Below are 13106 nucleotides of genomic sequence, written 5' to 3'. Positions count from 1 at the left end.
ATTTTATTCATCTTGATGACAAGTATTTCCGGACGAAGGGAGTACTACCCATCACCACATCGCTTTCATGTTCCCCAGACTAAACCACGCAGGGAACCCTACTACTACGGAGAGCATTGCCCAATCATTTGACAGTTTTTTTTTGGCCACTGGTAAAGAAAGATATTTCCTTCCATTTCGGTGAACAGCATTTGCCCAAACTTCCATTAGGCTGGCAGAAATGTTAGTGCCACTTTGAGGCTGGCAATTATTATTCACATAATACCCAAGCATAATAAGTGTATGATTTTTTTGGTTGTTCAGTTAAAAAGTAGAAATTTCTTAATGGAACATAGGAAAGCACATTATTCATGTATCATATACCCCAACAATTTCTTTACCTTTCGTCGTTAGGACAATTGTCGGCCATATAACGGCATCTCCAAGGCGTACCAGGTACGCGTTGTCCGAACCGCAGAAGCCATCCAACGCCGACATGTATCGGTCCGCGGGCCGGTTCGGACGCAATTTATCCCGCAAACCGGACACAAAGTGTGGGGAAGAGGGGGGGGGGGTCCAGACTTCTCCCAAGTCTGCTTCTGACCGCCCTGGCCCACCAAAAATATGTCACTGCCTGTCCCGCGCTTTCCTACCGATGCACGCGCCGCTTGCCGCGTCGCATTCATGCCGACCCAGAGCATGAGGAGGACGACATTAATGCCGCAATATGATAGTAGGGAGGGAGGGGGACGCTGACCGACGTGATCTCTTGGCAGCCACCGCTTCATTGAAGATGCAGGTTCCCGAGGAACCAACTCCGGCCGCTACGCCACATTGAAGCGGCTGGCCGGCCCATCGCATGGCCTGGCCGCGGCTATTTAAGTCGCGCTCCGGCGCCGTCCACATCACGTCCTCCTCATCCTCCTCGCCGCACCCCCTCCACATCTCCGGCGATGGGCAAGTCCTCGGCGTCGGTGCCGGCAGGCTGTTCTAGGGCGGTATCTAGCGGCTCATGGAGACACCGTCGTCCTCGTCGGCAGGCGGCCACTCGATGCGGATATCGTCATCTCCTTCAGCTATGGGGAGGACCAGCCGCCGCCACAGTCTGCGCCAACGGTGCCGGGCCAGGTCTACGTCGGCACCGACACGAAGCTCAAGGAGAAGAAGGAGCTGATGCTCCGTCTCTCCGTCGGCCACACTAATGGCCCGGCTTTGCCACCGGGGGAGCTCCTTCCCGTGAAGCCGAAGCCAGCATCCCCTCGATGCTCTTTGTCGCCGCAGCAGCGGCGTCCAAATCAGTTGCCGTGTCACTAAAGAGCGGCTCTCGCCGTCGACCCAGCGCATCGTGAAGGTGGAGCGCCGCTCGCCGCCGCCTCGCCGCGTCGTCAAGGAGTGGCGCTCGCCGCCGCCGCCCCTGTCCAAGGCGTGTGGGCACATTCTGCACTACCTCCGCGGCAACTCCTCTTCGCCATCATCCCGGAGCACCATGACGGTGCAGGAGTACGCCGACCAGGAGCAGCGTCGGCGGGACAGGCGCAACGCCGCGCGGCGATCCTAGTTCGCGGACTCCGATGTCCCGCCGCCACACATCGCGGCGGACCCAGACCTGGCGTAAGCCTGGGCCTTGGACCGCTCTGTGACAACGTCGGAGATGGCCAAGTGCCATCTCCGCCCAGGGAGATGGCCAGGTGCGGCGAGGAATGGTACCTTGTCGAGGTCGCCGCCGCTGCCAATGACGACCCCTCCAACGACTGCCGCCCTCTCCCCCACCCACATCCTCGGTGGCCGCGGCTGTACTCTGCACGATACAGGAGGAGGCAGACGGGATCATCCGCGAGCGTCAGGCGGCCGCCTGGAAGCCCTGCCACGGCGCCACAACCTTCCACGGCCCCAAGACCGATTACAACGGCGGGTCGGGTGAAGATGACGAAGCAGGAGGAGCCGGCCAGCCCGGTATTGGCTACGAGGTCACCGTGTAGTATAGAATAGTTTAGGGTTTTAGTTTTAGGTTTTTTTCCTCCACCGGACGAAATATTGTCCAGTTTTATACAAATTATCCTATTTTTAATGAAATTCGCCTGTTTATATCAAAATTCATCATGTTTGCACGAATTTCGTCCGGTTGATTTGAGTTGTTGTGAAAATGTATGCGGCTAGCGTTGAATGGCTGCGTCCATGCATTGAATTCAGAGGATAACATCCACCCCGAGGCGGACCTAGGCTCGGCCATGGTTGACACGTCTGTGCTAACATCTTTGGGGATATTGATGCAAGCAGGAAACTCAACATCTTGTCGTTCTGGACCCGGGCTCGGCCATGGTTGACACGTCACCTTACTGGTTTCGCCTTTGTCATTGTTTCTGAAAAGCTCCATGGGTGGAGCGTCGCTAGTCCCATCGGCATACACGAGAATCCGTTGACCACACATGCATGCGAGGTCGCGAGTCTTCCATAGGAGAAAGTTCTTCAGGACGAGCTTCACATTCGATAGATGATGGGACCACCCAAGCATGCTAAAAGGAGGAGCTAGAGGTGGTGTTTTTCTATATTGTAGAGGCAGATCTAATATTAAACCCATTAAGCGTCGTGAGAAGGGCGGTCAACCAGCTATGCCACGTGGCACAAGCTGTTTGGCCGCAGTCAAAAAGTTTTTGTGATATTACTTTTACATGGATGTGAGAAGAAATTTAAATGTTTTTTCCTTTTTAGATGGAGGTGATGACCAAACATATATTTTTAAATGAAGGGCTATGCAAAGTGGCGCTCGCTGGTAGGCTGCGTTGATGATTTTCTTTTCTTTTCCACTTTTTTTCTGGATGGAGTCGAGGATTTAAAAAAAAAAATTCTAGATGGAGGCGAGGACTCCGTCTATTTTTCTAATGAAAACATGCGCATAACTTTCTCTCAAGCGGCGTCACAGGGTGGCCGCCCAAGCACTAGTGATACCATACAAAGTAGAGGCAACAGATTTATTTGGCATGACCATGCCGGGATGACCATGCCAGGGCTGAATCACTATATATCACCAAAGACTTGAGATACAAGTTGTAGTTAGGTAGGATTAGCTGAAAGCTACTTGTATGCTTTATTGTGACCATCCACCGTCCCGTAGAACCCACTATCAATACTTGTATGCACGACTTTTTGTACCAATTTTTCCTGGCACATTACTAAATCTATAGGCGCTAGTACACTTTTTAATAGATAGGCAAGATTGTTGTTTTGATGGATAATGCTCTTATAAAGTTCATTCATATCTGAAGTCATTACTTTATCTCCAGACCTAGAAACAGTAGGTTTCAAACAAGCACATTTGGCTTATACAACACTGAATCTTGGAGGAGATAACATACAATACATTTAAACATTAATCTCTTAACACGTATAACAAGCTAATCGAACTTGTTTCTATAAATTATGGTCGCTGATTATATGAAGATTGATTATCATATTTTTCATTCATGGAGAAGACACTTGCTAGCTAATTAAGGTGTTTCCATGTTCGTAGCGAATTAATAGATTGAGATCACGTACCATCTGTGGGGTATTTATTTTATACAGTCCAGTGGTATATTATTGTGTGTGTACAAATCAAGTTACTATCAAACCAGTGCACCTAGTCGTTCAGAAATTCTTGAATCATCTATGCCAATTCTGGTGCTGAAGGCCTGCACAATACCGAGAGGAATTTATGAAATTAATTAACTTAATTAGATGCAAAATAGATAAGTTTTAATTTGATATTTAATTGGAAACTAATTCTCCATCACGAAGACAAAAGTAGCAAGTTAAATTACATAAATTCTAGCGAGTAGAGAGGAGCGATAAAGAAAGAAACCTACTAAGATTTTATGGCACAAGTCTACAGCTGAGGTTGTTTTCAAACAGTTCGCCTAGCTTTCCCTTTTTTGGGTTTTGCTATGTTTCTAACCTAAGGAAATGATCAGAAAGGAATCAGTGGTTCCATATTCTCACATACGTGTACATTCACCACCTTAGTTTTTAAATATAATCGCCTTTTTGCGCCTTTTACTTCTATAATGTCAATAATTCAGATTAATGTTACACTAGAAACAAACAGTATCCCTCCAATAAGTATGAACACTAACTTTTATAGGGCTAAACGTTGAAAACGGAAAAAAAAATCTTCTGTCACAAAAAATTCAGAAACTAATGTTTTTAAGTATGAATCTAATGATACAATTTTTGTGCCATCTAAACTATATTCTATGGGTCTAAATAATTATTGGTCAAATTTTGATTCCTAGGACTCATGCGCGCCTTACATTTTGCAAAGTTGATGTATTTACTAGTCGCAAATGCAAAATGCTACACTACATATGTACGTACCCGGGAGAGTATGGTGTAAAATATTTTGTGGCCAACAACAGAGTGATTCGCGTTGATAATGTTGGCCCCTTCTTCCTCCAGGATGGTGAGCACCTCATGGAGCTTGATCGGCTTCTCTGTGTTGCATATCATCCTCACCTCCATGCTTGAATCATTAGGTTGCCGTACCTCCAATACCGGTGCCGATGTCTTCAAATACATTTCCCTTTCCGGTGACCCAGCACCGCTACTCGTGGTAGAGGGGATCGAAATGCCACTAACTCCTTGTAAGGTAGCCATTGCTAGCGCAGTGGTCTTCTTACGTTGAAGCTCATCAACCCTCTCCTTGAGCATCTTGATGTATGATGCTGCCACATCTAGGCTGCCTAGCTGGGTCATTGTATCCTACATACATATTTAAGATACAACAATGTGAAACGATTATGGCAGCAATTTTTTTATTTGATAACATGATTTCCTTAGCCCAGATAGCCCTTCCTTTCCATGATAATGGAAGAGTTGTCTTTTTTCTGGTGTATATATGGTACTGCAAATGATTACACATAACAAGCATTTTATTTATATTACGGAATTCATCCCATGTAAACTAGTTGTTGGTTTGCTTTAATCCACAATTTGCTTATACTTTGCAGTTATTTTCCACCGTGCGTCAATATGTCATGAGCTTGAAAAGTAGTTCACCTCCATGAATGGTTTAAATAGAAGTTTCCGCCACATAGTTAGCCGAGAATGTTTTGCACGAACATTCACATAAGCAATCCCGTCTCATGAATACGCATAATAAAACAATATTATATGCATTCTCTTATTTGTGAATATGTAAATTTAGAGCAGGAGGAGTTTTGCAAGAATGCAAGATGAACATAATAATTCTTGCAAGTTGCAAACTCAAAGACTTTGTATTTCCAAAGTGACTCTAGCTTAGATATTTCCTGAGAACATTGGGCTATATTTTCATAATATGGCTGAAAAATGAAATGGGTTGTGGAAACCAACAATGGCTGTACCAAGATCCAATTCTTGTGGTTTCAAGCTTCACAAATGGAAATTTTGTAGAAAAATTTAATTGGAATAAAAACTATCATAACTTAGTTGGAACATGTTTACTTTAGCAGCGCTTATCTGGAACATATTCTTGTGATGATGCATATTTTATTTTACGGTGGTCTTCCACTTGCAAAATTCATGCCTCGTCACATGACTATACAGCTATAGCGTGGCTACGCCAACACACTCGAAGAAAACTTAATGTCCATAGAACTCAATTTCTCTGGCCAGTTTAATACAACATTTCAAGTGATGAGAAGGGCTATACTAAGGGCCATTACATTTATTTATTTTCACTTATGAGGGTAACTGGATCTATATGCTCTATATAGTAGCTAAGGTGAAAATCAATGCCGAACAAATTAACATTTACCACCTAAATATTCAGAATATATATAGAAACTCATTCTTTCTGTGGATTGGGATGAGATCAAAATATAAACAAGGAAAATTGGAGAGGAAAAATAACATGAGAAGATAAGTGTGTTCTTAATTAGTTCCTACATCGTGGGGGTTGTGTTCTTTGGGGATGAGGGACGCGAGCTTATCGCAAAGCCCCTTCATGCGCTGCCTCCTCTCCTTCTCCGAGTCCTTCTTCTCCATCAGTACCGCCGCTGCCGCCGTCGCCCCTGCTGCGCCGCCGCTCGCCCTGGTCCTCTTCCCGCCCCTCGACGGCTTCGCCTTCACCACCATCTAGCTCACGAGGTAGGCAGAGATCGATCGGCATGCCAATTTCAATGGGTGTGGTTCAAAATGCAACCAAAGAAGAAGAAGAAGAAGAAGAAGAAGAAGAAGAAGAAGAAGAAGAAGAAGAAGAAGAAGAAGATACCGAGTTGCAGGCAGCAGCTAGCTTCATGGCGTCAGCTAGGCAGGATACGATGGAGGTATAAGAACAAGTGCGTGCGTGGCGTGGCTACAAATAGGATACGATGGGAGTATGGGAAATATGCTATAGTATATAGGAAGCTGGCTAGGTGTGATGCAGTAACAAAATACGTGTATTTACATTTTGTCCAAAGGAAATGTAGTACGTACAGATGCTATTGGTTGGAGAGGGTGTGTGGCTGCAGATCGACGTGTGATGTGGTACGTACAGATGCTATTGGTTGGAGAAATATCAACGACACTGCATTCAATGCGGTGACAGCAGCGTGTATATGGTTCTATTGGTTAAAACGAGAGGGAGTGGGCTGTACAGGAACGTCATGCATGATTGAGAACAAGTGGGAGAGTTCCAAAATAAGTGTTTCAACTTTGTGCTGACGAATAAGCATTTTAACTTTGTATTAAGTTTAGTATAAATTTAGTACAAAGTTGAGACGCTTATTTTGGGAAAGAGAGAGTATGTACCTAGGCACTGTTGCTCTTCACCACAATAACACTTGCTACTACTACCAAAGATCTAAAACCGGTGATTCAATAAAACTTGCTACTAGTACTACTAATAACAAAAATGGTCATGCGAATATAACTGCAACTGCCTTTCGTTGGTCCACTTTGAAATGAGGAATTATATATTTTTTGCTCGCACCAATTGATATTAACTTCTATGTTCGCGGACAATGGTTGCTAACTAGATGTGGTTAGCTCTAAAGGACAATGTTTAGAGAAAATGCGTCGCAAGAGTATGTGTCGCGGGGATTTTAAAATGACTTTGATGCCGTTGGAGGCAATGCCATTGTAGACAACCTAGCTAGGCATGAGCTTTTGATATTTGTTTTCACTTTTCAAACCTGTGTTACATAGTAAGAATCACTTCGCTGGCTAGGGCAAAAAACAGCATCAATTAGATGAGGTATCATTACTACAAATTATGCGCTGGAGTTGGTCCATTCAACCCTTTTTTGTTTCTTTCTTTGTGTGAAAACAAATATTTGTAGTAGAAACTTGAAATTAACTTAATTATCACTGGTTAGGCTTGTCAATATCCACCTAGCTTAAGCTTTTGATTTAGCCTTTTTCTAACGGATTTGCTTCCGACTAGTCGACTAGAATTTTTATCTTTGTTAGTTGACTAGTATTTTGGCAAAGTTTCAATTGATTTATTTATAGTTGCATTCGACATCAGATACATGTTTCAAATGCAAGTGCTATATTTGTAATGCAGATGTGATATATATTCTAAGGAAAAAGTGTGTAACCATAAAAAATGGTTTTATTTGATGGAATCATGTTATGTATATTATCATTTACATCCACATATATGTTGCGGTTATATTCATAGCTATCCAGCTGGTCGATTTCAACAACCAATTGATACCACGCTAATATTACAAGTCCGCCGATATGTTGAAAGAGATAGCTAGTTAAGCAATTAGCAATAGGCCAAAATAATTGCACAATAATGTGTTGCTGGGTAGATGTGCTTTGTGCTAGAGGTCACTGTATATACAGAACGCACCAAGAGAGTATGTGTGGTGATAACTTATAAACGATGTGGATGTCCATTGCGGCAACAGCATTGTAGATAAACAAGCTAATTCATGACTTCAGATATTATTATTATTATTCCTTTCAAGGCCATTTTCTGAAGCATATCACAACCATATTGAATGGTAGATAAACCTCCATCGACTAGATAAGATTCGACCAGAGCAAATCTTTTACTGGCATTGGACCATCCAACAAAGACTGGTAGATAGCATGTCAGCTACAACATTTGGACATATAAGGGGGAGCGGGCCTCCTCGATGCAACCCTTTTAGTTCGTTTGTTTCCTTATTTGGAAATCAAGAGTTTGCAGTAGAAACGTCAACTTTACTTTACTAAAATTAATAGCTATGTTTCTTCAAGTTAATCTACCTAAAATTTTGGTTTCTACTTTTCTATAAAAGATTTGCTTCCAATCAATTGACCTGATTTTCGTTGACTAGTTGGCTAGTTTTTCTTTGCAATTTCAAAAGATTTATATTCGATCCGCAGTTGCACAAAATAAGCAAACCGCTACATCTGCAATGTGCATCCGCTACATAAATCCGATTTTCTTGATTTGATTTAAAACCAGTCGATACTTTTATTGTTCTCCGGAGCTGCCCCTTTAAACTATATCGATTGCACTTTTAAAAATGTGCAACTGTATTCATTTGAGATTTCATTTGTAAAGTTGCACGTTTACGGACTTGATAATGGCTGTGGTGGCTAGCTCGTGCGAGAGAAGCGTGCGTAGAGACTGTCAGACTGGAGAGAATAGCAGCTGACGTGCGCGAGAGAAGGAAGCAGAGCAGCGTGCGTAGGGGCCGGTGATGAAAGCAGGGGTGACATATGCACCAAGTGTAGCAGTCAAACCTTAACTATTTTTGGTGTGGTCGCTCCCTCTCAGCAAGTCCATTGAAGAAGAAAGGACGCAGCCAGATCGACTTCTGGCTCACTGACGCTCGTCGACCTGCGTGGCTATCTGTCTGTGCTGCAGGCAAGGCGAAGAAGCTTGTCCTGTGAATCTCCATCGGTATGATACTGTGACAGATATGGAGCAACTTATCCATCGATTTCTGTCATATCAAGATATTCTTACAAAAATAGTTCGGTGGTGGTTTCTTCTGCCGGAAACAAAAAAAGGCATTTGCATGGTTTCCGTCCTGCTTGCGGAGGGGAATAGAGAGGGATTGATCTAATGCGTTGGATATTGTATTGAGCCTCTCAGGCCGGAAATCCCTTTTGGAGCTCGGGCTCCAGTGAGGCCTCCAAATTCAAATTTGAAATTTCATTGAAATTTGTATTTTTACATTTCAAAAAAATCTGAAAAAAATTACAGATATACATGAAGGCATAATACACACGTGTGTAAATTTTCAGTTCAAAATTCATTGAAATGAGGGCTGTGCAAAAAATACAAATCTGGGACTGTTTAACACATGATACTATTCATCCTCCCAGGCCATAGATTTGTCTTTTTTGTACAGGTCGCAACTCAAGGTACTTCATCATGAATTTTTGCACACATGTGAGTTACATCCTTACATACACGCATATTTTTTTTCAGAATTTTTTGAACCATAAAAGTTTGAATTTGAATTTTTCAAAAATAAAGGCCTCCATGGAGCTCGGCCTCCAAAACGCCTTTCTCCTCTCAGGCAGCTTATATAAAGTATAAGGCTTGAAGAGCAAGAAGTCTCTCCTATAGATAAGGCAGGACATAATTACAAATCACAGTCTACCAAATACATCTATAGAGATACTAAGCTCCCACGATTTGAAGTGCTATGGTACTCTGGGGTTTGTGGGGTCGTTGTGGGACCTGCATGTAAGGTTGTTTGTTGCTTAGTTTTATTTCCCCTTCTCTCTTTAATTTTTTTACAGGTTTTAATTATGAGCTCTTATTACATTTGCGAACATTAAAAAGAAAAAATAATTTACATTTTTAGCTTCATTAATATTTATTACATTCATGAGTATTTTGAATTCATGTATATTTTTATAGTTTGTCAACATTTTTAAAATTTGAAACTTGTTTAATTTGCAAAAGTTTTTTAATCCATGAATATATTTTAAACTCATGAACATTTTCTACAATTCATGGTTTTGTAAATTCACATATTTTTGAAAAATCCTTGAACATATTTAATATAAACTAACCTATTTTTTAAATAGTCCATTTTTCTGAGCGAGCAGTGGGGCGAGTAGAAAAAAGCTAACCGACTAAGAGGAATAGGGAGTCAAACTAAGTGAGCGGGAGCTGGTGGGCCGATCCATGTGAGTGTTATAGCAGCAATTCCATGATTTTAGCGTGGAATAAGACCTCTCAAGAGGCTCAAACGAACGCCACCAACTGGCACCGAGACGGACACATGTAAAGACACCATAACAACCCACCAAAAAACTTCATTCTCCTCTAGGAGTATTGTCTCCAACAAGAACCCGACACAATATACAAATGAAAAAACAGCTTCATGACGTAATAAAAACATAAGTCAACATTGATAAAATCCAAACATAACAACCGATCGTGGCACTCTACTAGATATAAAAGAATTAATCTCACGAGTGAAGAACGGCGCGGCGAAGCGCGTGTTAGCCTCTAGTAGATATGCCTATATACTCTAACATCCCCTAGCTGTTGTAGTGGTAGTGTCGTAGACAACAGGTGAGTCGCGGACGGTCAGACTGGAGAGAATTGCAGTTGACGAGCTGACATCCCCCACAATCGTAGCATGAGCGGCGTGGACGATGTCACGTCACGTATGCGTTGATTGTATAGGGACCCGACGAGTTGCTCAAAGAAGGTGGTAGCCCTTTATGCGGATGTCGATGTAGCCAAGAGTGTAGGGTGGTGTAGTCGTCATCGAGGTAGCCCTACAAAGAATGCCATGGTCAATGTCAAGTCGGGGTGGGCGGTGTCGAGGTAGTGGTGCACCGGGAAGAAGACGGTGTTGACGAGGCGTCGTGCCGGGTTTGCCAAGCTTGGGGACACGACATGGACGAAGGCATGTGTTGGTGTTGCCAGCACCGGGCATGTGTAGACGGACGAAGTCAATGTTCATGAGGTGGCGCACCAGGCATGCCAGGCCCGGGGACACGTCGTGGATGAAGGCACGCATCGGTGTCGCCAGCACCGGGCATACATAGACAGGTATCATCACGATGTACGCCATGTTGAGGGGGCTAGTAGAGGAGGACTCGACGATGATAGCGGTGCCAATTGGCATGGGGCCGATGTCGTCCGCAGCCGATGATGAGCTGGTGTTGGAGGAAGACGAAGAGGTGGAGTGGTGGCACGCCTCGAGTGAGCAAGCGGCAGTGGCACGAGGAACAAGAGCGGCGGCGATGCTCAAAGTAGGCAAGGAAGACCCGACATCGTGAGGAAGACTGGACGCGGACGGTGGCGTTCCCGCACCTATGGAGGCGGTGTGACGCATGCCATGTGAAAGTCGACGCTAGGACGGTGGAGTGGACCGTGTGCCGCGGAGCTACGACGACTCGAAGGGGCGACACAGCGACAGAGCGTGGGTCGGGACTACATGGGAAAGATCACGGGGCAGTGACAAGGACCACCTGCTACGTTGGCTACGGTCCAAAGGGGCGATGCAGCGGCAACGTGAGGGTCGATGCAGCCACGGTAGGGCCTCGAAGCAATGGCGTCGACCGTGTGCCGCGACGCTACGACCCGAAGGGGCGACGTAGTTCGTGCAGGTCGGTGCAACCATAGGGAGGACCATGGGGCAGCAGTGCTGCTGCCCGATGGGGCTACACAGCAAAAGCCTGTTGCTCGATCAGTGGCTGGGCATGTTGTACTCGATAACAGTCTTCTTGGGACTTATGTAGGCACGCGCAACCAACGGGCCAGATCAGTCACATGGCGTGAATGGGATGGATCGCGGATAAATGGGTGATCAATCTGATCACGCGCGAGGTCAGAGACACCGCTCGATAGTGATGGAGTCCTAGCTGTAGCCGGCGACAACGGACGGCGTGTGGACCAGCGCGGCAGGAGTATCCATAGCATGTACGTGGAGTTCCACAGGCACCCGTGTAACAGCTTACTGATGCGTACATAGATGTATATATCCATCAGCTTCTTTTTGAGCAATGAGGAATGCTAGACCTACTAAAGGTTACTTAAGGATTTTACGTATTTGCTGATGTGGAGTATCGGGATTGAAAACAGGGGAAGGAAGTAACCTTTTATTGGTGTAGTACTATTATTTCTTTTCATAGTATTTTCTCTGTCCCGGTTTACTACAAACCCTTATATTTTAGGTTAATTTTTGAGCATATATATGGCGAACAAACTATGAGATATATGCCACAAAAAATACTCTATTTGATTTGTATTTAAAAATGGGTTTCCAGTTTAAACTTTAGTAGTCCAGTTTAAACTTTGACCCAAAAATACAAGACGTCTAATAAACAAGGACGGAGGAAGTATCAAAGATCTTGTGCGCAAGTCTAGTACTTATAGAAAGAAAAATAGTAGTTGGCATAGTTCTCTTCGTGTATTCCATGCGTGAATTAACACGTATAAGCATCAACCCGTAGGAAAAAACACGCATAAGTTCAAAAAAAAATATGTTTATCATAAATGAGAAAAAAATCAGGTAATTCAATCATACTTCGCCAATCAATCTGGGAAATTTTCAGCATAGGCTGCTTAGCTGTTTTAAAGTTTGGACGATTTTTGTAAGTCAGCCCATTCATGTTTATACAAAGCTGTCCAAACATTAAAATAACTAGGCACAATGGGCTGAAAATTTCCCAGATTGATCAGTAAAGATGAACTGGGTTACTGATTTTCTTAATATTCTGATATTTTTGAAAAAAATCATTTCATTCAAAATTATCAATATTTTAATTTTTTTGTGAGTTTAGCTCGGCTCGTCAAGAAGTTCCTCTAGTCACTTAAGACGTGGCACCCACATGTAATCTCTCTCATTAAGTGAATAATTATAGAAATTTGTGTTTTTGTTCCTGGTTAGAACTAGAGTTGTAGTTTTTTTTTACCAAAATTACATAGAGTTGTAATTTTTGGTTAGCTCGACCCCAAATATTGTGTTTCTTCGAAATATTAAATAGCTGCTCAAAGTTACGAAATAAATACTAATACTACATGTATCTGTCATGTCGCAAAATGTCAAAGTCAAAATCTGAACAAAAACTATAACTCTACAGGATTTTGATAGAAAGAGAAATTTATCATTGATTATCTTAATGGGCCAAATTTGCAGCCCAATCTGTACTGGCTATTATTCCTAGTTATATTTTTATTTTTCTTACATGAGTTATGCTTCAGTTTTGAA

At 43.3% G+C, this 13106-nt stretch overlaps 1 protein-coding gene across 1 annotated transcript; it reads right to left on the bottom strand.

The window, feature by feature from the left end:
• Positions 1-3276: 3276 nt before the first annotated feature.
• LOC119274231 (transcription factor bHLH168-like) lies at positions 3277-6356 on the bottom strand. Its single transcript, XM_037554898.1, has 4 exons — positions 6206-6356; positions 5881-6069; positions 4330-4713; positions 3277-3647 (listed from the first exon to the last, which is right to left on the bottom strand). The coding sequence occupies exons 1-4, from the start codon at positions 6230-6232 to the stop codon at positions 3582-3584; spliced, it is 666 nt and encodes a 221-aa protein (XP_037410795.1). The 5' UTR covers positions 6233-6356; the 3' UTR covers positions 3277-3581.
• Between the last annotated feature and the right edge of the window lie 6750 nt (positions 6357-13106).

Source organism: Triticum dicoccoides, chromosome 3B, assembly GCF_002162155.2.
Source record: "Triticum dicoccoides isolate Atlit2015 ecotype Zavitan chromosome 3B, WEW_v2.0, whole genome shotgun sequence".
NCBI classification, from domain to species: Eukaryota; Viridiplantae; Streptophyta; class Magnoliopsida; order Poales; family Poaceae; genus Triticum; species Triticum dicoccoides.
This window is presented reverse-complemented; position numbering and strand designations above follow the sequence as displayed.

Excerpts from the sequence above, each read along its gene's own strand:
- LOC119274231 (XM_037554898.1), bottom strand. The coding sequence starts at position 6,232 with ATGAAGCTAGCTGCTGCCTGCAACTCG. Across the intron at positions 6,070-6,205 it reads TAGCTGCTGCCTGCAACTCG|ATGGTGGTGAAGGCGAAGCC; the intron begins GTATCTTCTTCT and ends CTCGTGAGCTAG. Across the intron at positions 3,648-4,329 it reads TTTACACCATACTCTCCCGG|GCCTTCAGCACCAGAATTGG; the intron begins GTACGTACATAT and ends GGTATTGTGCAG.